This window comes from Limanda limanda, chromosome 3 (genome assembly GCF_963576545.1).
Source record: "Limanda limanda chromosome 3, fLimLim1.1, whole genome shotgun sequence".
NCBI lineage: Eukaryota > Metazoa > Chordata > Actinopteri > Pleuronectiformes > Pleuronectidae > Limanda > Limanda limanda.
Window position 1 is genome coordinate 28,744,002 of NC_083638.1, and position 26,616 is coordinate 28,770,617.

A 26,616-nucleotide genomic window follows, 5' to 3' on the forward strand; every position below is an offset into this window, starting at 1 on the left:
TCCTCCCTCTACCTCCTTATGAAGTGGATTTTTTGCAGTGAGAAAATAAAGCCACATGGACACTCTTTGTCTGGGATTATACCTTGCATTGTTCCATAATACAGAGCAATTGACTAGTCCACATTCATTGCAACTTTGGTTGATTGATGACCAGTGAATCACAGTATTCCATATTCTGTTTCGCACAGTGTGTCAGCTATAGTGTATAAAGACATTGCAACAGACTCACAGGATACCACTGAGTTCAACAGACTCTTAACTTACAACACATCCTTCATAAAATATTAAGTTAGTTCAGGTGTTCTTAGCATAACGACTACCAGCCATTCGATCCTGATTTACCTAGAGCTGTAACAAGTAAAAGTTAATATTCTATAATAAATAAAGGACATATTGAGTGAAATATTTGGTAACATGGTAAACTACCATAAACACACCAAATACAAATAATTGTTTCATTTGAAAATAATGGACATTTAAAATGAAAATTTAAAATAATGTCAATTGACAAATATCCAGCCATGCATAAATGCAGTTTATAATCAAATAATTGTATTCAGAGAAAACCAAGGGAATAAACTTACCTTTAAATCAGACTATTTTAATACTGTGGTTTTGTCCTTTTTGTTTGTTCATGTGGTCCATGATGTAAATACCAATGCCACCTAGTGAATTAGTCTTTCATCTGTCGGGCTATTTTTGTTTAGAGCTGAATCAAGATGTAAAGTCATCCTAAGTTAAATATACAAATTCATCAAACCCACTGTCACTTAATAACGATCGATAAATGAGGGTCCATGACTTTATCAGTGTTATTATTTTTTAAATCAAACATTGAAAGTCTAATCTCAAATCTGATGCCAGACTAGGTCATACACACAACACAGAACAGATAGGGTCACAGAAATGCAGATATAGGCGCTTCTCTCACACACAGAGCTCCTCAAACTGGTGTTCCATACATCAGCCTGAAAGGATAGACCATCACTGAAAAGTGTCTTCTTCGGTCTACTGACTGGCACATAATGTGCATGAGAATAACTGACAAGTAGTCAGGTAGTCAGTTTCCTGCTACAGGCATCACCTTTACGCTTGGGCCTCCTATTCTTTTACATCTACATCTACAAGAGACAAAGAACCTGTTTTCTGCAGCTGACTTTATCCCATCAGTATAGAGGTGTCATATCAGCCCCTGGAGGAACAGTCACACATACCTTGACAAAGACACTGGCAGAATCCATAGACCAGGCAAACTGTCAAGCTTGATGGTACCAAGCTAACACATACAATACCTAGAGTCACTCTCTGGATTACTAATAGGTAAATTCCAAGAGGCAGTGAGCCAAAGTATAAGAATCCCAGCAGCCAGACCAGGATGCGTGGAACATGATTACAGACTTTGGACAGGGCGTCCTGATCAACTGGTCCATTCGAGCCCATGGATTCCGAGTCCAAGCTCTGCTCAGCATAAATGTCAGAGCTACCGTTGCGAGTTGGAGAGTGCTGTGAGTCCCTCTGCACTTCCATAATGGTGATGACCAGACAGTTGGAGGATTCATGAGATGGGCTAGATGAGGAGAAACTCTTTGGAGTCAGGACTACCTCCCTCTTGTGGTTGGAGTTCCAGGATTTGTCACGCATTGCCAAGTGGGACATGATGTTGGCATCGTCAGGGAGGGCTGACACCTTAAATTCAGTGATCTCTGTTTGGTGTCTGCAAAAAGGGCAGGAGATGCAGGCTGCCCCGTCAGCAAGGTCCAGGATCTTAATGAGGCAGCGGGCGCAGACCCGGTGCAGGCAGTCCAGGATCTTGGGCTTGCGGTTATGGGCATTGTAACGTTGGTAACAAATTTTACACTCTAATTCCTCTGGTGGAGGACAGTCCTCCTCCAACTCAGGCTGAGGGCAGCTCATCTTCAAGTCATGTTCTGGAGAAAGATATAGAGACAGATTGAAAAATGTCATTATAGGGATAAAGATTGTTTTCTAGCATTAGATGAATAGGATGCAACAAGCAAATGCTTTTGACTACAGTATCTAGTCTAAGTCTGCCTAACAGGAAAAAGGTCAGGACTTTTTCTCCCGACTGCTGCTGCTCTGTACCTGCTGCTGATGAATGATTAATGGTTTGGGAATTGGATCAGTGTGTCATCTCAGAGTCCTTTGTGGCAAAGTAAAAACCAGTAATGCTATTGATCTTTGGGGAGAGTCGGCACAGATAGCTTCTCCTTATAGATATTTTGTTGATTCAGTGTTTTGTGTAGGATACATTGTTGTTGCAGTTTTTAATTAAATGAACCAAATATTTATATTGTTGTTGTGTTTATTTGTTGTCCCTTAAAGCCCTGTTGTGGAATTATATAGCAACGCTATTTTCTTTGTTAAAAGCTATTCACTTATGCTGTTTATACTGAATTACATCATTGAGCAATTTAGAGTTTTGGTTTACAATAAAAAATAAATGCATCATTATTGTTCAGATATCACAATTCACACAACATTACTCATTACACAGTACTGACTTGCACTCAATCATCACAACACATGAAGACAATTTTGAGTTGTGATCTGGATCAAGTGTGTGTGCAGATAATCAACACCATTGCTATTGTCCCCTCTGTATCACTTCTATGTGATACCAGCTGCTTCACTGGGATTCTATATAATTGCTGATAGCTAGTGAAGTGCTTCAGAGCTGAGAAGACTCAAATGATCAGTTTTCTCTACGGAGAAACAGCAAGACACCGTCATCATTAATAAGGTCAAATAGCTGTAAGCAAGCATCCATAGACACCGAGCATGAATAGGAATGAGGATAAAGAGCCCCCACCACCTTTCCTATCCCTCAGACCTTTACAGTGGCTGATAATATGCAGGAAAATTATGTAAAGCTCTTTTAAGATTTCTCTATGATATGATAGCAATCAAGGTTACGTTTAAAATCAATACAGTGATTAATTAATAATTCAGGCTTTTTTATATTGCATGCCCTTTGACATACTTTCATAATTAGTATCCAGATTTTTTCCTGATACATTTATTAGTTTGATTGTACACTGCATCATATATATTGAAGCTTTTGAGATTAAAATCAAATTCCATGGAGAAAAGACACCACTAGGGGTTCTATCTTTACTAGTTTCAGACTGACACAGTTGTCATTTTTGTCCAGCTCTCACTGTGTAAAAGGCAAATGCACCTGTCCCATCTGAACACCCTTGGACATGTTGGTCCCAAAGTGGGGTGTGTCAGGTGCTTTGACAGCGCATTGAAATTTGGATCAACAAAAACATGTTCTGATGTCAGTTGCACAGTATTCCACTTTTTTTTTAATGGCAATATCAATGTGCACCACACACAAATATGCAAAAATGGTCTGCTTGTAGTTTGTTATGGTGTTGTAATACGTAGCACAGCATCTATTTATTCGCTGGCCTCATTAGGTCAACAGGACCAAGACTAACAAGAGCAGATAAAATAAAATATAATGCAAAAAAAACCACATGTTGCACATTTAATAGCAGGCTAAGTAACACATATGATTCCACAAATATTCTGCTATGTTAAATACATCATGCCCCAATAGACAGGTTAGTTGTCTAAGAGTTTGTGTGAGAGAGAGAGAGGGTTGGATAAAAAGTGTTGTCAACAGCTATATAATGAAACAACAACACAAAACACTACATTAGACATATTTTATGTTATAATAAGAAGTCAAATCTTTTTTCAGTCAGGGTAATTAATAGGAGACTCAATAATCTTTGGTAAAGAAAACTAAGACTTAATGGATTTTTTTGAATGTCTCTGAGAGCTTTGAAAGAGGTGTGATCACTAACATTACCATTTCATATGAGATAAATATCATCTCTATTCTTCAAGGATTATGGAGAAGCATATCACTAACTATTTTGGAACATCTTACCATGTAGTTGATGCTTTGAGTTGATTAAGTCCTATTATTTTCTATATTTCCTGGTTATTTCTGTATGCTCTTTACTCTTGAAATAGCATACAGAAAAAGCAGAATCATGAATCCTGTTTTTTTTTTTGTGTAGTACATTTTGTCCTCAGGGACAATCATCACCTATACCTTTGTGGTACAGATCAACCCCTGTGAAGAAAATATGAGAATCACCACCATCACTACGAGAGTTCAATGGTCCATAAATGGTTAGAATTTGAACATACTGAAGAGAACATGAAAACAATCTGCAATACAGATCATAATTGTGATTCTGTGTTAAAAAGATTGTGATAGGGAGTAGACCCAATAAGAACATGTAATATATGGAAAATTGATAATCAGTTATCCCTTAGTTGGTGCGGATAGGTTTGCACAGTCCCAACAAATTGGAGAGTACCTGAGAAGTTTCAGAAAGATAACCGAGTGCTTTTCTAACCTCTTGGTGCAATTATTGAACTCCTGTCACTTCCTATTTCACTTCATTACTTGGTCATCAACAAGTCCCCCTCCCCGCAGGAAGATGCTAAATAGAGTCCAGTCATTCATTCATTCAATATGACCATGAAATATAGATTGAAAAGGAGGATGTTGCATTGGGAATTACCCAGCAGGCTTCTCCGTGACCTGCTGACAGTTCAATATTTTAACCACCACTCTGATGGGTTTAAAAAGCCTTCTGAAACATGTCAGAAAGATGTCAGACAGAACCGGCTTGACTCCATCAATCCTCGTAGAAGAATCGGCCAATTTGACTCTGATGTCAGGAAGAATAGTGTTGTGGGGAAATGGGAAAGTGTGAGGACTCTGGAAAGAAAAATCCAGCTCCATGTTGTGCAACATACAACATGAACCTGAATTCAAGGTTACATTAATTCACACGCTATCCTGTGGAGTTTACATTGATAACAAAAATGTTGCCTAACCCTAACCCTTTTGACTAGTACTCAAGGCTCTTAGAAATCATTTTAAAGTCTTTATAAAGCTTGTGAAATAAAACCATATTGTTAACAAAAGTTCGTTTTCTCATTGTTACCTTTAATGGCACATTACTGCTTCCAGCTGTCAAAATGCATTATCGCTCTACAGCTGCCAGTGTTCATCCAGTTAGGAGTTTCCACTAGAGCCAAACATTTTCCCCTTTTAAGCCTCTTGTGAAACTGTCTGCAAACAGATTATATCAAAAATAATGAAATCTCTATGTACAGGTCACACTCCCAATCAGTTGATCCACACCAGGTACCAGCCATTCATTTGCGAACCTAAAAGCCACTTTATTTTTTGAACAATTACAAAAATTGCCATTAGCTCTTCTCATTAGAGCTTCACATTGTGGTATGAGTTTAGTAATTACATTACTGACATTGTCATTGTTCCTGGTCAGCGAGGGGGAACATCACTGTGTACAAAACTATTAATAACCACAGTCTCCATCACTATGCAACACTCCACACGAATGCCTGTCATCACTTTGCCGACCTACCAGATGGATGTTCCACAACAATTCTGCCATGTTGTCATCCAGGACAACATTTTTCTGCTGAGCTGCTCTGGTTCAAAAACTGATCTAATCTTTATCTGTTGCCAGATTCTTCATTTCTCAACCCTGACATTATTTTCAGCTTGCCATTGGAAGGTCTATGAACCCAATCTTGTCTATCACTAGTGGAGGAAGCCTTTGGTGATGTGGATACATTTTAGGGTAGTCCTCATCGTGTAAGGCAATGCTTTCCCCTCTACAATGCACTCTTGTGGCTTGAGATGAAAATCAAGCCAATACATTATTAAATTTACAGTACATGTAACACAGCATGCTATGATTTATATCTTAACAATTAACATCTCTATAGTAAGTGTGTTCTGACTGAGTTGATTGACTGGTGTATTGATGACAGACTAGTTATTTGACCTAGTTGCCGGTTTATTGACTAAGTTACTTACTGAGTTGGATCTCCAAGGTAAATATGTCACATTTGAAAAGTGTGACATCAATTTTAATGCTTGTATAGGTCCACTGTGGATGTGGAAAAGCACAGGGGAGGAGCTGGACCGTAGCTGACATTTGACATTTAGGAATTGGAAGATTCCGGCAGAGTAGAGGCAAGAAAGAATGAAATAGTGTTCCTGTTCACCAGAGCAATTTAGAGATCCAGTTACATATTGTAGGTTATAAGGGGGCATAAAGGAGAAAATAAAGTCTGGGTCTCACACACATTCTCCAAGCCTATACATTTTTGTTTAACAAACATGCATACATACATTTTGACCCCCAAACACAAACAGCTTTTACTTACATGAATTGTCACTTTCACATATTTGTTACACTCATCTATAAGGTGTTCAGAAAGTTCAGACACTTTCACTTTTTTTTATTATAGCAATTTATTAAAAAGAGAAAACAAAATTTCACATGGACACAAGATGGTTCAGGGGCCTCCCATCCGTCTTGATCATCTGCATTTGGCTGGAGTTCTCTTATGGTACATTCAATTGAGGGGATATGATTTTTCCCTATATAAAAACCCAGTTAATCGCTGTTGCCCAGCAAAAGTTGCATAGTGAGCTGGTCATTTAGCTAAACTGAAACATCAAAGGTGAATGATCTCAGGTGAACAAGAACCCAATGGGCACTGGGTGTCCAGACGGAACCCTCAGCTGACTCAAATATAATAACGCCTTCTTGTAATTTGCATTAAAGCTTCAGCATGAAAGTGTGTGAAAATAAAGTTTCTCTGATTTGATGAAACCATGATTGAACTTTTTGGCCTCAAGTTCAATTCAATTCAATGTTGTATGTATAGTGCCAAATCATAATATACATTATCTCAAGGCACTTTACCGGGAAGGTCAATACCTTAACAATCATAGAGAAACCCAACAGTTCCCAAAATGAGCAGCAGTTTGGCGACAGTGGAGAGAAATCTGCATCGACCGGTAGGGGGGACTAGAGAAAATGGGTGAAAAAGAAGGGAGAGAAGAGAGCGGGAGAGGGGGAGAAAGAGACCAGGAACAATTAAGTGTCATGTCTGCAGAAAACCAGGCGCTGCTCATGACCTGCTACAGTGACAGTGGTCATGGCTAAGGGAAAACTGAGCAGAGCAAAGTAGAGTGATAAAATCCCGACCTGATCTTTCAGGACCTCAGACTGAGCTGAAGGTTCACCTTCCAATAGGAAAATAGATGTAATTATACAGCGGAAACCATGCAGGAGTGGCTTATGGACATTTCAATTTTCTTAAGTAGCCCACGCTTTTATTTCTGCGCTTGCTAGCCATGTTGGCCATTACAATAGAACTACATGAGTAGAATCACAATTTGATTGATGCTTCTTTATAGGGTGATTCTTAAATGACAATGAAGAAAATTAAGCATAAGTTAGATGACAAAATAAAACCATTGAGTCAAGATTTTGTGGAACAAAAGAAAGCAAGTACAAAGAAAGTCTGAGCCTTTTCAGTGATAGTGAGATATCACTGCAGAATATAACATCATCACAATACCATGAAATACCTGCTCCCCATAGACATCCATCATGGGACCTTGCTTGCCTAAAGTCAACACGGCCTTGTCAACTTGCAACTACATCCCATTGGACCACGCTGAACCAGTTGCTCTGTCTGTGCTAGTCTCCCTTTGTTATGCTATAATTACAGAACTTGCTATCCCCTTCAGACACTAAAACATGCAGCTTGAATTAGGCCGTCCTCCCAAGATTAATTACAGGATCAGTCATGTCTGCAAGGGCCCAGAACAACATGCTTACTTTCCAGTCAACAGCCTTGTGGTTGTAGTAGCCTAATTAGGATGGGTAAAATATAAAGGAATAAGATGATGATGGTGTTCTTGACCAAAGAGGTTTGTGTAAGGAGGAGGTCAGAAAAGTGTTGATCTAAAGCAATGCATTTTGTCATTTCATTTTGACAAATGAGTTAAAACTGTGTGTTCTCACCACCAAGTCGTCGTGAAACCCTTCCAGCTGCATTGGTGCTGTTTTGTAGCTGACTTTCACAGGAGGTAGAACAGGAGGAGAGTTTCCCCATGGCGTGAATCAATGAAGTTATATATTAAATGCCTCTTTAAACCACAACAAATAACAAGCCGATGTAATTTTTTAAAGCAAAAAGTGCTTTGATCAATCAGTTTTACTCACATAATGTAAAAAAGACTCCAAGATTAGAGCAAAGTCTAAGCTGCAGAAGTCTGAATAACACTGAGCCCCAGTCTGTCATTTGGACCTGGATCTTTACAGCCAGGATTACAAAACAATCAATATTCTGCATAGGTCCTGGCAAGAGGAATTAGATCAAAGACTGGTTTTACCTGCATATATACTGTAGCTTACAATATGGGCAAAATAGAAGATATACTGTTCGCTCGTTTTTATGAAACAGAATTTCCCTGTTGATTAAAATTCACAGTTTGACTGCCCGATTCTTGTGACAATATTATATTAATTTGGAAAAATATATTTTTCTTACGTGCTTTTCCATTTGAGTGAAGAACTGCTCAATGTGAAATGTGTCATGTTAAATGTTAAATCTATGTAAAATATCATCAAACATAGCCTCAAATATGGTCTCTTAAATGCAACATGTAACTATCACCACACTTACAGAGAATATATACCTCCTACAACATTTTTACTGTCAAACTTATAGCAGGTGTTACACAATACATATCTCACAAAAAAGGCCCCTAGTGAACCCCACTGTCCCTGAGAGCTCATGGCTACACATTTGTGTGTGTGTGTACATGTCTGTGTGTGTCTTGTGATTTATTAAATCATATGTCAGACAAGGTGGTACATTTATTCTCAAAATACTGTATGTTCCCTATTAGCCTGTCCCTGCCTCTTGCCAACTCCTCTCTGGGTGGATAGTTGATGATAGCTTTGACCTTTGCTGTCGGAATATCTGCTTGGTGAGCAGGGCTGGACTGGGAGAACAAAACGGCCCGGGCATTTTTTGGCTCAGACCGGCCCACATAATTAGCCGAGCACATCTGCCATTAAGACATTTAGAAGACATAAGTTACGTCAATTTAAAGTAGCTCATATTAAAAGTACTTAAGTATCAAAAGTATCTGGTGTTGAAATGTACTTAAGTATCAAAAGTACAAGAACTAAAATTAAAAATGCAAATTGCTTTTTATAGTAGGTCTATACAGACACAAAACAACCCAAAATGTTTCTCCTCAAGATTTATCTCAACTGACTGAAAAATTACAACAACAATATGCATATAATGTATAATTTTACCAATTTTGAACCCTAGATGCTGAGGTTCAAATAGTAATGGACCAGTGCATCTGAACTTCTATTTAACTATAAACAAGTGCCTCTTGTGTCTGCCCAAGAACATTAATAAACCACAGTATAACCACTATACTATAGGCACACAAAATAAGACACTATCTCTTATCCTATTGTAGAGGAAGTAAAAGTCGTAACAAGATTTCTGAAGGTGAACCTGCGGAGGGATAGACCAACCTCTCGCGCTGCCCCCCCCCCCCCCCCGACGGCAAACACGCCACCGGGACCTGCACATCTCAGGAGGGAGGGGGCAGCGAGTGAGAGAGAGAGAGAGAGAGAGAGAGAGGTGCGCCGTCGGTAGAGGCGTGCGACGCCAACCTCCGCTGCTCAAGTAACGAGCCAGTTTGGAGAATGTATTGAAAATTGAAAATGCGCGCTCACATGTCTGCCTCCACTCGCTCATCATTGTCGAGTCCTCCTCGCTCGTCTCCCGGCGCACCTGCTGCTGCTGGGCTGGTGAACCCGGCACCACATAGGTCCGTCAGTTTGGCACATTTAGCAGCCTCCACCTCCAGAGACTTCTGCTTTTTTTCCCCGATGCGTTTTTTACTCTTATTATCCATTTTAAGTTTCTGTTTCAGCAGCAGCCCGTCCCGCGACTCCCACCGCCAATGCAATGAGGTCCCGCCCCACCCTGGTTTGTGTTGTGATTGACAGCACTGTCAGGGCTCTCTGAGCCTGTCAGCCCATGATTGATTGACAATGACAAACAATAGACCAATAATATGTGTCGATGCTGGCAACACACTGCTAGCCCTCTGTAGCCAATTGGCCGGCCCAATTGGAGGGAATTTAGAGAGGAAGAAGAGAAAAAAAACAAAACAACAACATAGCGGACCAGACCGGCCCACATTGGGTCAACGGCCCACCGGGATTATGCCCGGTATGCCCGATGGCCAGTCCACCCCTGTTGGTGAGCCTTTACTGAATCATACCATTGATCCAGAGGATTACGTTCATGCTGCTGGTGGCAGACCTTTCATCCTTGTTTACAACAATTAGATGTAAAAAGTATTTTGGTTGCTTAGTACTTTTTGACAGATGGCCTGTTAATGGTCCCAAAACTTTGCACTTTGCGGATAATATTTTCATTAAACTTCAGATTTCTTTGGCCTTCATAGTCTCCTTAAGGCCTGTTCTTACAAAATATACACTTCCTCTTTAAAGTACAAGGGATGTGTTACTCTAAATGCAAATTATCCAGTTTAACAATTCTGTCTCAAAGGGCAATGCTGGGATGTGAGATTTCAAACAAAAAAAGAAGGATTTAAGCCTAAACTATGTTTCTGCATAGATACCTTTTGAAATCTCCTTTGAATTCAGTTTGAGCGGGTAGAGACGATTGTTATTGGTATTCAAAGGGACCGTCATACACGCCTCCTAAATTTCAACCCTATATCAATGTGATTTCCCTCTAAAGGATCCCAATTGGTTGATTCCACCCCTGTCAGGAGGCATATTCTAGGAAAAAACAAGATATGTTCTAAAAGTATAAAAAAGCAGCCTCTGAATCTTCCCATTGCATATTTTAATGCAAAGATTTTCAAACACAGTTGAATGAAATTCCTAATTTAATAAGGTTACATAAAAGTAGAGCAGACTTTCTGTGACAGAATAACAGGTATATTTGCTTCATTGGCTGGATTATCTAAGAACAGTGTTTTAGAATCTGTGGTGACGTACCTATTCAATATTCTGCCTGTGCAACTTTTGTAGCTGTGGTTATTTGGACTGATATACAGGTAATGTTCTATATTCTATGTTCTTTAGCTATGACCCAGACAAATCTGTGGATTCAAAACACAAACACAAACAATTGACTGTCAGGACCCCATTTTTCAAGGTATATTATAAGAAGCAATTACTGCATGTCAGAGGATGTGGTTCAGTTTGGATGCTCCCTGTGTAAGGCAGCGAGACAAGCGAGAACTAACAAAGTAGATCCGGTTGTACGTGTGACAATGACAGAGGTGCCTCAGTGTTCAAGTGATTAAAGTTAGTGATTTAACAAAACTATGAAAATGAGGTTATGTTCTGTATGTGACAGTAACAATGTGAGTGTCGCTGCTGGTGTCATGAATAGCTCTTCTGTATCTACTATCTGCTTTTGATTGAGTGGGTAGGAGCTCAGCTCAATACCACAGTAACCACAACCACAGGGTCCACATCATACTCCAAATACAAATGTGGAACATTTACGTCAAATTACCCGTCTGGGCAGCAGAGCTAGCAGTAACCAAGGGCAATTTGTAGGCACCATTAGGCTGGAAACAGCTCTGTACAGCAGAAAGAATCAAATTATCCAGCCCAAGTAAGTGAAAAAGACTCATCTTTTTATACCTTAACCTCTAAATGATTATACTACAGAAATGACAGTGAAGAGGGCATACACAGAACCAAACCATCAGTTTCAACATGCTTCAAAAAATGTTCTCCTGCTATAATGCCTACTAACCATTAGTTCAGTAAGCCTAACACTGGTAAACCAACTAGTAAACCATAGTTGGTAAACATTAGTAAACCAACTTTGTGCCACCTGCTACAGAGTCTGGCCCATAGTCTCACTTTCATTCTGTGTATCCTCTCGTCTCTTATAAATGAATATGGAGTAAGGTCTTGTGTTCTCTTGCCTGCCCTATGCAACTGCTTCATTACTACCTCTGCTAGGTTCTTCCTTGCTAATGACAAAAGACAGCCAATTCCAGCAGAAAAGGTTAATCTGTTTACACAGACTTCTAGGAGGCGGTAGGACTTAGAAGATCAACTTCAGCTGGCTCTGACAAATAGGTATCATGTGACTGGTCATTTCGGGGAAATAATGTTGTAAAACCTGCAAGTTGAAGGAGACAAGTCAAGTGTCCTGCTAGTAAGTACGGCTATAATTGCACAGGACCTAGGATACATCACCTCCACCATCAAGAAGGCCCAGGAGAGGATGTTCTTCCTGCAGCAGTTGAAGAAATTCAACCTGCTGCAGAGAGTGATGATAGAGTTCTACACAGCACTACAGTGTTATTTATATATTATTGGCACTATCCTAATTCCAAATCACTGCACCTTAGTACAGCACATGCCCAAATAACTCATTGCCCTTTTTCATAAAACATTGATCTCTTATTTAAATTTTTCGATATTTTTTAATATTTGCTCTTTTGCAAATTTTCAGTTAATGCTTTGTTTATACTTATATATTGTTGTTTTATGCTGTATGCACAAACCAGTCAATTTCCTCTATGTGAAAATATACTTGGCCAACAAAAGAATTCTGATTCTGATTGTGATTAGTACAATAAGTGAATTGTGCTTAGTAAACTATCTGAAAGGACAAGTGTTTGTTCATGTGTAAAAGTGCTAGAAATTGATGCAATACATCTTTAATACAGCTAAAATCCCCTACTGGGATGTGGTATAAGAAATACTTGTCTGCTCTGAATTTTTAGTATTTTTGTTATTACTGGGTGGAGAAGGTCAGCCAGCCTCTGGGCTGCAGCTACAAGGGGAGATATATTGGTTTGGCATTGCTCAGCTCAGCTTGTTGTGAGGGCTAAATGTCACCGCTTCAGCTGGGCTGATGCTGGCGCCCTGCTGCCTCCCTGGGGGGTTGATGGAGATTCAAGCCAAGCTTTGGAGACATTTTGCCCCCCAGATTATAGTTCTCCAGCATACAATAGCATTTCTATTCATTTATGAACACAACAGGGAATTGCCATGCTTGATGGGGAGATAGGGCCATGTTGAATACCAAGGCTCTTAACTGTCCCGGGGTATTTAATAGGAATAGATTCAAATACATTTCATTTCAATATTCAGATTTAGATATTCAGCAGGGACTGCCCCCCCTGCTGAGATAAGGTTGGCACTGTGCTGTTGCTGAACTCTCTTTGAGTGCATTTTGAATGTGTCTGGCGTGTGTTAATGTTTCTCAAACATGTCATCTGGTGTGCTGTCGTGTGACCTCCTTTAGAAAACCACAGCAAATACATACATGAATAAATGAAAAAAGTATTCACATTTGTAGAGAGTTTTCGGGCTGCCCTGCATAGTCCAAAATATAGAAAATATTAGAATTGTAATGATTGTGCCACTTACAGTGGTCAGTATATTAGTAAATATGAGCAAGTTGATACATACACGTAGAATTGTCAGAACATCTTGGTTACATTATTTTCAGTGGTGGTTTGATTAAGTTTTGTGAAACTTTATTTAACACAATCCCACTTGCATTGAATCAGCACTTTTACTAAGGTTGATTTCTGAAACCCTCAGTCTTTGGTCATTTTAGAAAAGTGATGGTAATTAGCCTGTCATTGTTTTGCCTTCAGTTCACTCTGTTTACACAGACCAAATCACACATCTTATAAAATGTCACACACTATAGCATACACAGCCATTTCATTTCTGGTTTTGAGTAAAATTGGTCCACTGTGTCCTGATAATGAATACAAAAAAATAGTTATTGTTTTCTCCTTTTTCAATGTACTGCTTGTTTTCTTACAAATTTAAGCTCTAACTTGACCCAGGAGATAGAGAGGGTCATTCACTAACCTGAATGTTTGTGTTTTGACCCCCAACACATCCTCTGTCCGCATTCTAAATATTCCATGGGCAAGCTACTGGACCCCAATTGCCCCTGATAGCTGTGCCGGCAGTCTGATAGGAACAGCGGCATCTGTGTAAATGGTTGAATGCGATTCGTATAAAAATACAGTCCATTTACAGTTTATTAACCTTAATTTAAGCCCTGACCCTTTCTTATATATTTATATATATACTATAGTGTGTGTTGTATGATCTTGCAAAGCATCAGTGCATACAAAAGAAGATTCATGCATCGTTTTCATTGGTTATTTCATTAATTACTTCTAAGGAAACTTTTGTTAGTTTTCTTTATTTTATCTTCAGTGACATTACCTCTATTTTTAGACAAAGCAGAAAAACTTTTTAAAATGTTCTTTGCTTTCAAGTCTGTCCTGGACAATCCATCTCTCTTTTCTCCCCCAATATTTCATCAGATAGCCTAGGAGATGACCAAGCTTCCAAACACTTTCCATTTATGAAATCAGTGTCAGCCATATACATGTTCTTTCATTCAAAATATTGAAACAGATAACAAGAGTTCACTGTATGATTTCAAATACTTTTCTTTTACAGGTTGTTCACTTACAATAGGAGAACAATCATCTATTTGAGAAATGGTACCTCACTGCTTTATATTATAAGTAACAGTTTATCTGTTAATTGCTCAACTCATTCAACAGTACCCAGTTATTACATTGACCATTTTTTCCATGTTTTTTGATGTAGTGAGCTTCAGAAGAACAGCCATTTATATTAATCTGTATCAAAATCATGACCAGTATCATTAAAAAGTGAAAAGCCAAGAGGATGTATGGTAAAAGTGTTGAAACAACTTGTTTGATTTATCCTTTTCCAAGAAGACAGAGACATCACATCTATTGCTGACAGAAAACAAGCAGCGTGTCTGTCTTTATTCAGACCTTGCTTCTCTCTCTTCCCAACCTGCAGATCACAGAGCCACACATAATATTGCAGTTACTTCATTTTCCTCTGCCTCCCTCTTTTCTCTTATTGGTTATTTCTTATCTTTGCTGTCCCTCTTTTTGCTTTATTGGCAGCGAGTTTGATACTGCATTCGCTGAGGTAAACTAGTCCACATAACAAACATGTATTCCACTTGTATGAGTGTGTGTGTGTGTGTGTGTGCAGCACTGCTAAGAGGAGCAGTTATGAAGTGTCAGCAGCCCAACGGCTGCTCATCTGTGGATACAACAACTTAAATAGAAGTCTGAAATAGAACTGTTTTTTTCTGGAGGCTCGCTCACAAAGACACACTTCAAACAAATAAACAGCAAATGCAGCACAGGTACAGATGCAAAAAACCTGCAGCTCTGCTCTAGGCAGGCTGGTATGTGTGTGTGTGTGTGTGTGTGTGTGTGTGTGTGTGTGTGTGTGTGTGTGTGTGTGTGTGTGTGTGTGTGTGTGTGTGTGTGTGTGTGTGTGTGTGTGTGTGTGTGTGTTTTGTTCCTCACCTTGTCCAAATGTGTGTGACTCTCCCTCCTCCACACGAGTTGTCTCTGCTGTTCTGTCCTTCATGTATATCCACCTTGTTCATAGCAACACTCCACATCTCATTCCTCTGCGTGTGCGTGTGTGTGTGTTATGTGCAGGTGTACCGGAGGCAGGCGTCAACCAGACTGGCAGCGTTGGAGGAGGCAGCAGAGGGGAGGACGGCGTCTCACCGGAGGGAGATCCTTCACCTGCAAAGGCTGCTGAGAGAAAGACAGGAGGCTGAGGAGAGACTGCTGCAGTCCAAACGGTAGGAGGGGATGAGGAGGAGAGCGAGAGAGGGAGGAGAGAGTGGAGGAGAACTGGCAGGAGGCTGGCGGGCAGGAAAAAGGGAGGAGGATGGGAGAGATTGTGTGAATGAGAGGAGGAGGAGAAGAGTGAGGCATTGGTGCGTGTGCAGTTTTGAAAAGGAGGGAGGCCAGAGGCAGCAGTAAGGTGTGCATGGAGGCAGAGCAGGTCACATCAACAAAACAATTACTGACTAGAAACAGACGTCTAGACTAACAGATCCGTTTAAGCTCTTTTCTTCAATTGTTTGTGTCAAGAATAATTATTCTTATTTCAGCAAGACGACATGACCATACAACAATAAAAGCTGTACAGAAATTTGCATGTAGAAGAAGAAGAAGAAGAAGAAGAAGATACACTTTATTAATCCCACACACATGCACAAACATGCAAAGACACACTCATGCATTGGGGAAATTAGTCCTCTGCATTTCACCCATCTGGTGCAGGACACACTGCAGAGCAGAGCAGTGGGCTGCCAGGTACGGCGCCCGGGGAGCAGATGTTGGGGGAGTAAGGTGCCTTGCTCAGGGGCACTAGACAGGGTAGGGAGAAGAGTCCTTTTGAACTTGTCCAGGTTCGTTACACCATCCAGGCAAGTTTCCGCCGAAACTCCGAGGAGACTCCGAGGAGACGAACCGTGGAGTCGAACCAGCAACCCCTTCTCTGCCAGTAGTCCAAGTTTTCTGCCACTAGTCCACCGTATGTTTATCATTAAATTTTACCTTGTCATAGACATACTGGTATCCACATAAAGCACATGTTAGGTTATAAATAACAATGAATAGAGGAACAAACATTTCTTTGAGGTATTTCAGGAACCATGTTACAGGTTGTGTCTAAGAATTACACAGACGTCTGTCTGTTTATCTGTGGCTTGCATATCTCGAGAACCGTTCTACTTATGGACTTCATACTAGGCGTGTGTATTGTTAATTGCCCAAGCAAGTGCTTTGTGGAATTTTGTGCAATATTGATTATATCAATTATTAACATTGATAATACAGTCAGTGTGCTTTATTTGTCATTTTTTAAAAATGCAATAGATAAACCCACCCCTCCAATCAGCCCTCTCGTCAAAGCCACACACCCAAAAACACATGAACGCTCACTGCCTGATAACTACTAGAACTTTTCTTTGTTCATTACAGTCCTGCAAGGGCCACAGACCACAGCTTTTCTTATTTTTTTCAGATGACTTTATTTATTATTGGCTATTGGGACATGAAGAGGATTTCGACAAATAAGATAAAAAGTGTTTCAGAAACAAATTACAAACCCTGCCTGTAGGGGATGATAGATGATGACCTGCTTTGCAGTTCACCTCAGCTATTTGTTTTTGATCTGTTTTAATCATCTTTTTTGTTTTGGTGTCCATATTTAAAGTTTTGGATTTACAAGCTGCAGAAACCTGGATTTGCAAGATACAGTGCAAGACATTACAGTTCAACAATCCAACACACTATAGGGCAACACAACCTGTGAATGCAGCCACAAACACAACACACAACACATCTCTTCTGAAACAAGACATCAGTCCTTCTTGCTAAAGTACATCTCTGTTTTTGCAGTGTCTATACAGTGCTAATCTCACTCTTGTTGTTGGCTCAGGAGGTAGAAGCTGACATCTCTGAGGATCACACAGATCCCTTCTCTCCACGATGAATCAGTTAACCCTCTGTAACGGCCATGTCATTGAGGGTGGAACAATCACATCCGCTATACTATAAAGTATTTGCATGATGAAGGTGCCTGAGACATGATAATTTGGAATAACAGAGAAAAGCCTACTGCTAAGACAAAACAACATAACTTGATAGGGAATAATTGGTTAAGGTAAAGCTGCATTTTGTTCTGTATATGTTGTAATGACATATATGTATGCTGTGGATTTGTATCACCTCCGCCATGGAGGTAATGTTTCAACTGGTTTAGATCAAAGGATTACGTAAATACTACTGAACGGATTTACACGAAACTCAGTAAGATCATGTGATATGGGTCAGGGAAGACCCCATTAATTTGTGGTGGTGTTGATTCGGATAAGGGGGCAGATCCAATTATAGTAATTCATTTTCTTTAATATTGTGAGCTAGGGTGATTTTTGACATTTTCATGTCATATTCATGGTTTGATTAAAAAAAATCAACGTGTGCACTTTGCTGCAACTTGATTGAATGTTCAAAACAAACAAATAGTCGGAATCATAGCGTCCTTGGCGAAGGTAAATATATGTTCTTATACCTTGATAGTAGTTGTTGCCACTCTGGCAAAAGAGAAAAAGAAAAGAGCACCCTTTTAAATATAGGCTGTTTGTTAATGATGATAACCATCCACTATTGCATTAAGCTAATTGAATTGTCCTGATAAGGGAAGATATCGTGTTCTGGATAGTAGTTGCAAATCTGCCCATCATGCAAGTATTTGACTGTAGCACATAGAATTGTTTAAAAAACGCTTTTCAGGGATTATTTCAAGGTATTTTTACTGTTACTGCTTGAAAACCTCATGCTGTTACTTTGTTGTTCCTCAAGCAACCCACCACTTCCCCTTCATCCTCCTGTTAGTACGGCTGTTTTTAGCTCAGTCTCTGGGCATGCTGCCTGCTGCTATCAAATGAAAGCTAGCTAATCAGATTGTTAGAAGATCCTGTCCTGCTCTGCCCTGAGGGCATCTTAATGACAAATCACACAAATCACCTACAGCTCCAACCTACTGCCTCCACCACACCACAATCTGCTAAATGACCAAACAAGCACACTCACATGACCACGTAAGTCATTGAGATGCAAGTGGGTGAAGCCCTGACCACCATATGATGGCAGCTGGAGAAAATGTTTACCAGGCTCAGTATAAAATCAATGTAGTTGTTTTCAGTGAGCTTCTGTTTGACTTGTGGTTTGTTGGGACCAGGTTTCTCGCTGTCAAACTTCTCACCACCACCACAGAGGGAACTCTGCCGCATCGTGTTTTCTCTCTGATCCACTGCTTTATTTCCTGAGAGATGGTGAGAGGTTGTGATTGTCCCCTGCCTGCTGAGAACTGCTCTGCCTCCTGGGAATCAGCACTGCCTGAGACTTCCAGGAGCTCAGGAAGCAGTCCTGTGTTACCCGTGATAACCACAGAAACATAGTCAGGTCTGCTGTATGTGAGGAAAGAGTGATATTCATAAATGTAGCTGAAGTTTCTACTGTATTTTCATTATGGCAAGTAGGTCTGCTTTCATTTGAAATCTTTCAACAGTCAACAGGGGGAAAACGTTTTTTAGTCAAGGCCGTAAGTAAAAGGACAGTGATAGTTTTGAGCTGAGCTACAGCACATTCAATTCAAAGTAAAATAATGGGTAAAACATTAGAATGCCAAGTCTCAACTTTTAATTTAAGAAGGTTTACATCACTAGAGAAAGAACAATGTGGGAGATATTCCTTTTAACATAGATCATGATAAAATTCAAATTCAAAAGTAATTCAACACTTGGCTACAACGGTTTTCTTGGGGAGTTTTGTGTGGTTTCAAAACAGAGGTGACTCTGGATCCACATGAGGACTGAGGGAGGGAACCTGCATGTAAAGGAAAAGATGACAAGACACTAAAGCTAAAATCTATCAGAGAGATCAATAATAGTTTGTGTGAAAAAATCAGCAGTTGTGTTTACTACGAAATAGAAGTGAGCACAAATTCAGAGGGTCAATGAAAATATTTTGCATTGTGAAGAAAAGTGCTTCATGACTGCACATTAAGTCAAGAATGCTCTGCAGGACAGGTTTCACCACAAGATACCACTGGTGGAAAGTTAAAAGGTAAAACTCATGACCCAAAGATACCACCTCATCTGTCAACAATGGTTATATTTTGAACATGTATGTCTGCCAATGAATTTGACATGAACACATAGAAGCAAAACTCAGATTGAGACAGGTGAATCCAAAGTTCATGGATGACATTTCAGTATCCAGCATGACAACAATCCTTATGTTGCCAAAGCAACCTAAGAGATTTTCAGGGTGAAGAGGTGGAATATTCTCGACTGGCCGAGTGAGTCAGCTGATATCTGTCTGAGCTGCATTCCCCACGGTGATGACTAGACTGTTTGTAATCAGGGAGGATACGATGCATGTGGTTATGTGGCTATATACCTCCCTCATAATTCATTCTAAATTCATGTTAATTTACTCAAACAAAGCTTAAACTTGGAAATGAAATGTAATTATGTTATTTTACACTTAATGTGCTGAGCCTTAGAGATGAAAATTAAGACTTGGTTGGAAGGCATGTTATATTCAGGATTCGATGAGTTCAGTAATAGTAAGGAGGATCCATTATATTTTTTTAAATGGATATAGTAACTTTATGTGCTTTATATCTGTTTACATTTTATGAGTCCTTTTTAATCGATGTAAAATTTATATATTTATAGATAGTCCCCAGATCATTTAATGCAGGATGATCTTATTTTGTTCAGAAATAGTTTAAACTTGGTGAAACAGAGATTCAGTCACTACTTTACAACTGATCTAAATTCAGTCTGCCTGCTGGAGCCCACGGTTGCTGCAGTCTTAATCTCTCCAGAATTCACACACTGGAAAATAAGCAGTGTAAATAGCTGACATTATTTTAATGGCATACACACTTGGAACCTCATGCATAATTAATGCTAAAGCCCATGAATGCAGATAAACACATTTTAGTAGTACTTCATTATCCCTTAGTTTCACAACGCATTCAGGAGTGGTTCCGAGGTTGCGGTATCCAGCAGAGCAGAAACAAACAGAGAGAGTCATGGCGGATTCTCTGTCCCTACTGAGTTTCTTATTGTATCTATGTTGTTGCGACTCCAGTTTCAAGAATCTTTTGAAATGTGCTAAGCAGGAACTTGACATTAACAGTAATTGGTGGTGATCATACAGCGATTTCTAAAAGCAGCTTCTAAGTTATTCATAATAATTGACCCCCCGTGTCTCTAGGTTTGTTTTGTGCTTCACACAGATAATCCGTAATCCATTTGTAGAGCTGCAACCGGCACAAGATTCGGTTTTGTAATCCTCATGAAATGATCCTCTTTTGATAAATTGTTGTAGATTATCCGGAGTTCAGTGCATGCCTGAATACAGCTTTAGAGAATTATTTGGCTTGTGCAAATGTTTTCTGAACACAACTAACTTGATTAAGCATTATAAGCATAACATCATATTTAAAGACATTAAATTGTCCAGTTGTATTTGGACTGAAGTATGTGAGTTTGTGTGGTGAAGTGACACACTCTTCAGATATGGAACATGAGGACAAAGGCTTTCCTGAAGTGATAATTAGTGACTGATTGTCTAATACTAGTGCTGGTGTTACTCCCTGCAGTGGTCTCACAGACAGACCTGCCTTGTAAACCCCACTGCTCAGAATACTACTGGATAATGTTAGTGTTTGGCCTGACAGGGTGAAGTCCGTTGTAGAGTGACTGACTAAATCCTGAGGTGGGTGCAGCTTAGTACAGCTATAATTGTAATGGAGCTCCTCTGGGGCAGTAGAGCTGCTGCTGAGCCTTTCACTGCAGGTCTGACCGCTGCTGCGTGGCCTGCTGGTCACCACGGCTTTCCCACCAAAATGCAAATAAGCCCGCGTTTCTTATGGCTGCAAGATCCATCTTGATATTGTGCCTGAGTGCTTCATAGGAAGCAATGAGTGTGGTTGCCATGGGTAAGGCTGTTTGGCCTGGAGGTAATTAGCAGAGAGTGAAGTTTGTGAGGGTCTTTACTCAACAAAGACAACGGACAAAATGTTCAAAGAAACATCATTAATTAAGATGAAAACATGTTTCCTTTCTTCTCAGAGGCAACTGTCTTTAGAGAAACAAGTCCCCACATTCGGACAACAAATAGGTGACCTCTCTGGTCTTTGAATGGATACTTCTGACTGTTTGTTTGTAAGCAAGATCAAACAAATTCCGCAGAGCAGATTTCCATAAAAGTAATTTAAAAAGGCAATAGAGCCTTTTTCAAAGTTTACTTTGATTCCTTAGAGAGCATCCATGGATCTTGGTGGATAAAAATCAGGCATGTTTAGTTGATTGATATTTATTTGTTACTGTTGATAAACACACAACACAAGTTAACAAGCAAAGAGAAAGAAAGAGTAAGATCACATTTTTCAAACATTGTCTTCGATAAAGAACTCTGTGAAAAAGCTAATTTAAGATGTTATAGAGATCAGCCTTTAGATGAGATTCTTGATTCTCTTAGCAACTTTCTCTCAGTTTTTCCTCTGTTCTTTCATGGCATTCTCATATAGAGAGGGAATAGATTAAACAAGTCCCAAATTAACATTCTGTCATTCAATGCTTCTATGTGTCAGATATTATAACATATCTATGTACTCTATCCATCCATCCATCCAGTTAAATGGAGTCATCATTATTCATTAATAACACATGTATCAACCCAACTGATCTCTTCTTCCTTTCTTCTAGCTTTGAGCCACAAAGAGGGAAACAACAGTATGTTAATCCTCAGACAAGCAGACTGAACACACATTATTCTGTTTAGCCTTCTTTTGCGAGTTGAGTTTATAGCCTGTCACTTTAATATCAATAAACATGTACTAAACATTTGTGTTATACAGTTAAGCTGATGTTCCCGTCACTATAATAAGCAGTTAACTGAGTCCAGACAGGGCAGTCGATTGCTTCAGTTGCTGACGTGTGAAGAGCATATGACAGAAAAGCTTTAATGCTTCAGCCATTATAGCAATAACAGCACACATAGGTGATTACCTGCTGTCTCCTTGGAGCTGTTATTCTCTTCTATTATCATTATTCCTCCATTCTCTCTTTGTGTGAAATGGCAGGTTGTTACTTGATTCACACCACATGCACACATGTCTCTTTCCGTGTTACATCCAACAAGCATCCTACTAATGAATACAGAAACACTGTCTGCCTGTCTGTCTGTCTGCCTGCCTGTCTGCCTGCCTGCCTGTCTGTCTGTCTGTCTGTCTGCATGTCTGTCTGTTTCTCTCTCTGTCTGTCTGTCTGTCCGTCCCCCTGCCTGCCGGCCTGCCCATCTGTCTATCAGTGTCTATCAGTTACAGCTACTCATCTGTTCGACTTCAGACTTGGCAGGTGTGTTGCTGGGGACTCTGGGAAGTGATGTGACGACTGTGTATCATTTTAAATGAGCGGTTGTTGAGAATCCAGCCCTAAACCCCCATTTAATTTAAGCTATACTTGCAGTGACATTATAGTGTCTGCAAATCAATGGATCCCCAGCAGGCTATTTAAATTTCCAATAACGCCACACACCAACAGACACATTTTATACATTTTGAACATAGTTACTAGTGAATATAATGATAGGTAGTGCACGATCAGCTTGAACTGAATGTTGTTCGATCCGATCATATACTGGAGAAACATAAAGGACATTTAACAGCAGCTCTCTAAAACTATTGAGATTATAAAAAGGTATTTCTATCATGACTGGAAGGTTGAAACTAGGAACTGAAAAGCATCTTGTTTTAGGCTTAGTTAAGTTAACGTAAGTAATGAAACTCAATTAACACCTTAACATGTTCTTTTATATTTTATTTTAGTTTTGCCATTTCACAAAAACATAAGAAAACCAGACAACAGAATTACAGAATTACATTTTACATGGTTGCACTTTTTTTTCACTACAATTGGCAGAAACAGGTTAGATTTGTTTTCTTACGATAGATAAACTACATTCATTTTGAGAAATTACTACATTATTTCACGACCATTTAACGTCCATGTTTAGATAAGATAAGATAAGACTTAATTAATCCAGAAGAAAATGTTGCCAGCTTGCTCCAAGATGTTGAGACCAAATCTCTCATTGAGGCTTCACATCTTTGTTACAGGAAATAAGGGTTATGGTAAGGTTAGGTGTTTGAATGTGTGAACACTTTAGAAGTCAGCTCTGATATGGTCTAAATGCAGTGTAACACATGGCAAAATGATTGCTGCTTTATATAGAAACACTCCAGTCTTTTCTGTATTGTGCCTGGTGTGCCATTTGAAAGAGAAGTGATCTTGTGCTTTAGATAAAGATCATTTTCATCATGAAGGTTAGTGTGTCCAGCAGACAGACGCACTGGTTTAAAATAAAATAACAATCATTTTTTCAGGAAAATGAATGGGAAACTTTCCAGCATAATTCTTAGTCTAACACACTCATCATCTCCTACTGTGTTCCTCACTGCTGATACTACACCTCACATCATAAACTGTGCTCTCATGGATTAATAATTGAATGCAGGAATAACATCTATCAGAGATGAGTTACACAAGCCATATCTAAAATGCTATTAATATGTGTCTGTCAAGAGAAGCTGACTGATTGTCCTCTGTTTGTCCTGCTTTCATGAGAACATCATCCAAACAACTTAACACTCAACTGCACATTCTTGGCTTGTGAGTAATACACCTGGCATAGTTATATTACTAATAATGATAACTGACAACAACTTTATTTATATGGCACAATTCCTGCATAAAATAGAGCACAAAATGCTTCATCTAAATGAAAAGATTAATGATAAAAATATGAAAACAAGAAAAAATAAACAAAAAGAATATAAACAGCAGAATAAATCATTCATCAGGTAAAATACAGCATATTGAATAGCTACAACAGAATTGAGACAGCAGAGCACGTCAGGAGAAGACGATGGTAAAAACATTTGACTCCATCTTTCTTTAGAAAACGTCAATAGACGTAGAGCTCTAAGACCTTCAGGCAGACAGCTCCAGAATATCTGGCTTGTAATTGAGAAAGTCTGCCTCTCCGTGCCTTATGCCTTATGTCTCAGCTCCGCTTCCCTAGTGTCAGCTGGGTGACAGCGTTTATACTGCCCCTGTAGTGTTGTTCTTCCGTTATTATGCAAACAGGTGGTGTTTGAGGCTTTCTCAAGAACCGCTCATCCATGAATGAAACTTCACGGTTGACACTGCTCTTCCTGTAGTCCTCAACACCTGACAGACAAACAGACATAGATTCCTCCTTTTTTAATTAGATTGTTGAATGGAGCTTTATTAATCTGTTTGGTCAGAAACATTCTAATCTACAGTTTCCTATTGTGACTAGCTGAATGTTGCTGCTGATATTGACACATTCATAAACACACACGCTCACGAACAGAATATAATGTGGGGTGCAATGGACCATGTCTAGATTAAACATGTTCAGTAGATACCTGGTATTTGTTTAAACTGCACTGGGCTCTTTACTCAAATACTGAGAGTCAGTCCATCACAACTGCTCAATTATTTTTATGGGTCTTAAAATGTTTTGTGTTGCTGCTTCCTTGGAAACACTGCAACTGACATCAGACGATGTTTTGCATTGAAAGAGAAACAATTGAAATGACAAATAAAATTGCTAAATTATATTGATTTGTAAACAAACTTTTATAACCTTTCCTCAAAGTTAAGATTTTCCAAATTATCTGTTTCGATAAGTTCATGTCTATGTTAGAATCTCTTGGAAGAGCGTTGTTACCATGTCTCTGCTCCATTCTTCTCATGCTAACACAGTTTGGCAGACAAAGCCACCGCAGCCAGGTTTCTGCTCTAAACACAAATGATCAGTTTATCTACAGGCCTCTCGCCATTTCAGTTACAACATACACTGTTGTATTCCCACCAGTCCAGAGCTTTTGGATGAGTCAGGGTGATGAGTGGTGGGAATTTGGAGAACTGAGGTACTTGCAGGATTGTGCGATGGTGATAGAAGTTTGCAATGAAGCTGTGGGAGCAGAAAAGAAAATATGAAATATACACAATATGTGCGTTCTGTACATTGAGTATTTAGTGCAAGCATGGATATGTGCAGATATTATATATTAATTTTACTCCCAGTGTGTCACCCAAGGCAGGTGACTGACTGACGTGTTGTCTCCTCTCGTCTCTTTGCTCCTCCAGAGAAGTCGAGGAGGAGCTGGAGGTGGTGTGGCAGGCAGCAATCAGGGAAAACCAGCAGATGAAGGAGACTCTCTCGGACTCGAGACTCACCGAGGACATCAACAGTTTTCTTGTTTCCACCAGAGACTCTCCTGCCTGGCCTCCTCCGGCTGCAGTTGAGAACACCGCTCCCACCCGCCGTCAACCTCACAGTTTTGGTTCCCCCCTCTTCTCCTCTGACCGAAGCCCTGCGCTCCAGAGAAGGTCTCTATTCAGATCTGACTCGGACCACCCAAACGACTCCATAGATGAAAAGCACAAGCTTGGGCTGGATTTCTATTGCTAAAACTGTTGGAGGTGTCTCTGTTCATTTATATCCTATCAAACATTGAAAGAATTAAATGGAAAATTAAAATTATTCAACATTACAGCTCAGGGTTGATAGTTTGGCCAAAATATACCTGGCACTGGTCTGGGTAGGCAGTGTGATGTTCAAAGATTTTTATATGTCTTTTATATGTCTATGTTTTTTATTCATCGTATCATTTTGTCTTTTTGAATTGGTCTCAGGAGCTATAGTTTCTGCCAAGAATATGAGATGAGCGCCAAATCAGAGCAATAATCTGTTCCAGGCTGAAGCCAAATGAACACAGCCAATATTTCCATCTGCTGGACACATACGGTACTATCCTGATCTATGTCTTTATGAATATTTGTATCCCTGGAAATAAAACTGATAGTGTGGATGGTATTTTCAAAGGAGTTTCACATGAATGTGTTAAGGTTAATAAAGCGTTTAAATGTATATACATATCTACATGCCTTTGCTAAATGTCACATTTTTATTATTATTAATATTACTATTGACAATCATATCTTGAGGCATAGTTGTACTTTGCTGTCTAAATATAACAAATGTTTCCTCATTATTTGTTCTTGTTACTGACTCAAACTATTGATTTTGACAATTTGTGGTACAATAACTTTTTGTAACATTACAACATGAAGTAAAACTGAAACCAGTGGGTTTATATTGTGCAGAGGTAAAGAAAGTGT

The 26,616-nt window shown here is 39.5% G+C and overlaps 2 protein-coding genes across 2 annotated transcripts in view; one reads left to right on the forward strand and one right to left on the reverse strand.

Annotated features, from left to right (window-relative positions):
* Nucleotides 1-26,042, forward strand: part of cep89 (centrosomal protein 89) — a 56,067-nt gene extending 30,025 nt beyond the window's left edge. Inside the window, exons 17-18 of the mRNA XM_061068712.1 lie at nt 15,461-15,609; nt 25,582-26,042. Of these exons, the coding sequence (XP_060924695.1) occupies nt 15,461-15,609; nt 25,582-25,906 (474 nt within the window). The 3' untranslated portion in view covers nt 25,907-26,042. The remainder of the gene's footprint in view (nt 1-15,460; nt 15,610-25,581) is intronic.
* Nucleotides 1,186-15,386, reverse strand: zgc:165481 (uncharacterized protein LOC100073327 homolog). Its single transcript, XM_061068497.1, has 2 exons — nt 15,323-15,386; nt 1,186-1,928 (listed from the first exon to the last, which is right to left on the reverse strand). The coding sequence occupies exons 1-2, from the start codon at nt 15,384-15,386 to the stop codon at nt 1,186-1,188; spliced, it is 807 nt and encodes a 268-aa protein (XP_060924480.1).
* Nucleotides 26,043-26,616: the final 574 nt, after the last annotated feature.

Bases quoted from the DNA above. Each gene is read 5' to 3' on its own strand.
- zgc:165481 (XM_061068497.1), bottom strand. From the start codon at position 15,386: ATGAAGGACAGAACAGCAGAGACAACTCGTGTGGAGGAGGGAGAGTCA. The intron at 1,929-15,322 runs GTGAGGAACAAA...ATCTTTCTCCAG, and splicing joins GTCACACACATTTGGACAAG to AACATGACTTGAAGATGAGC.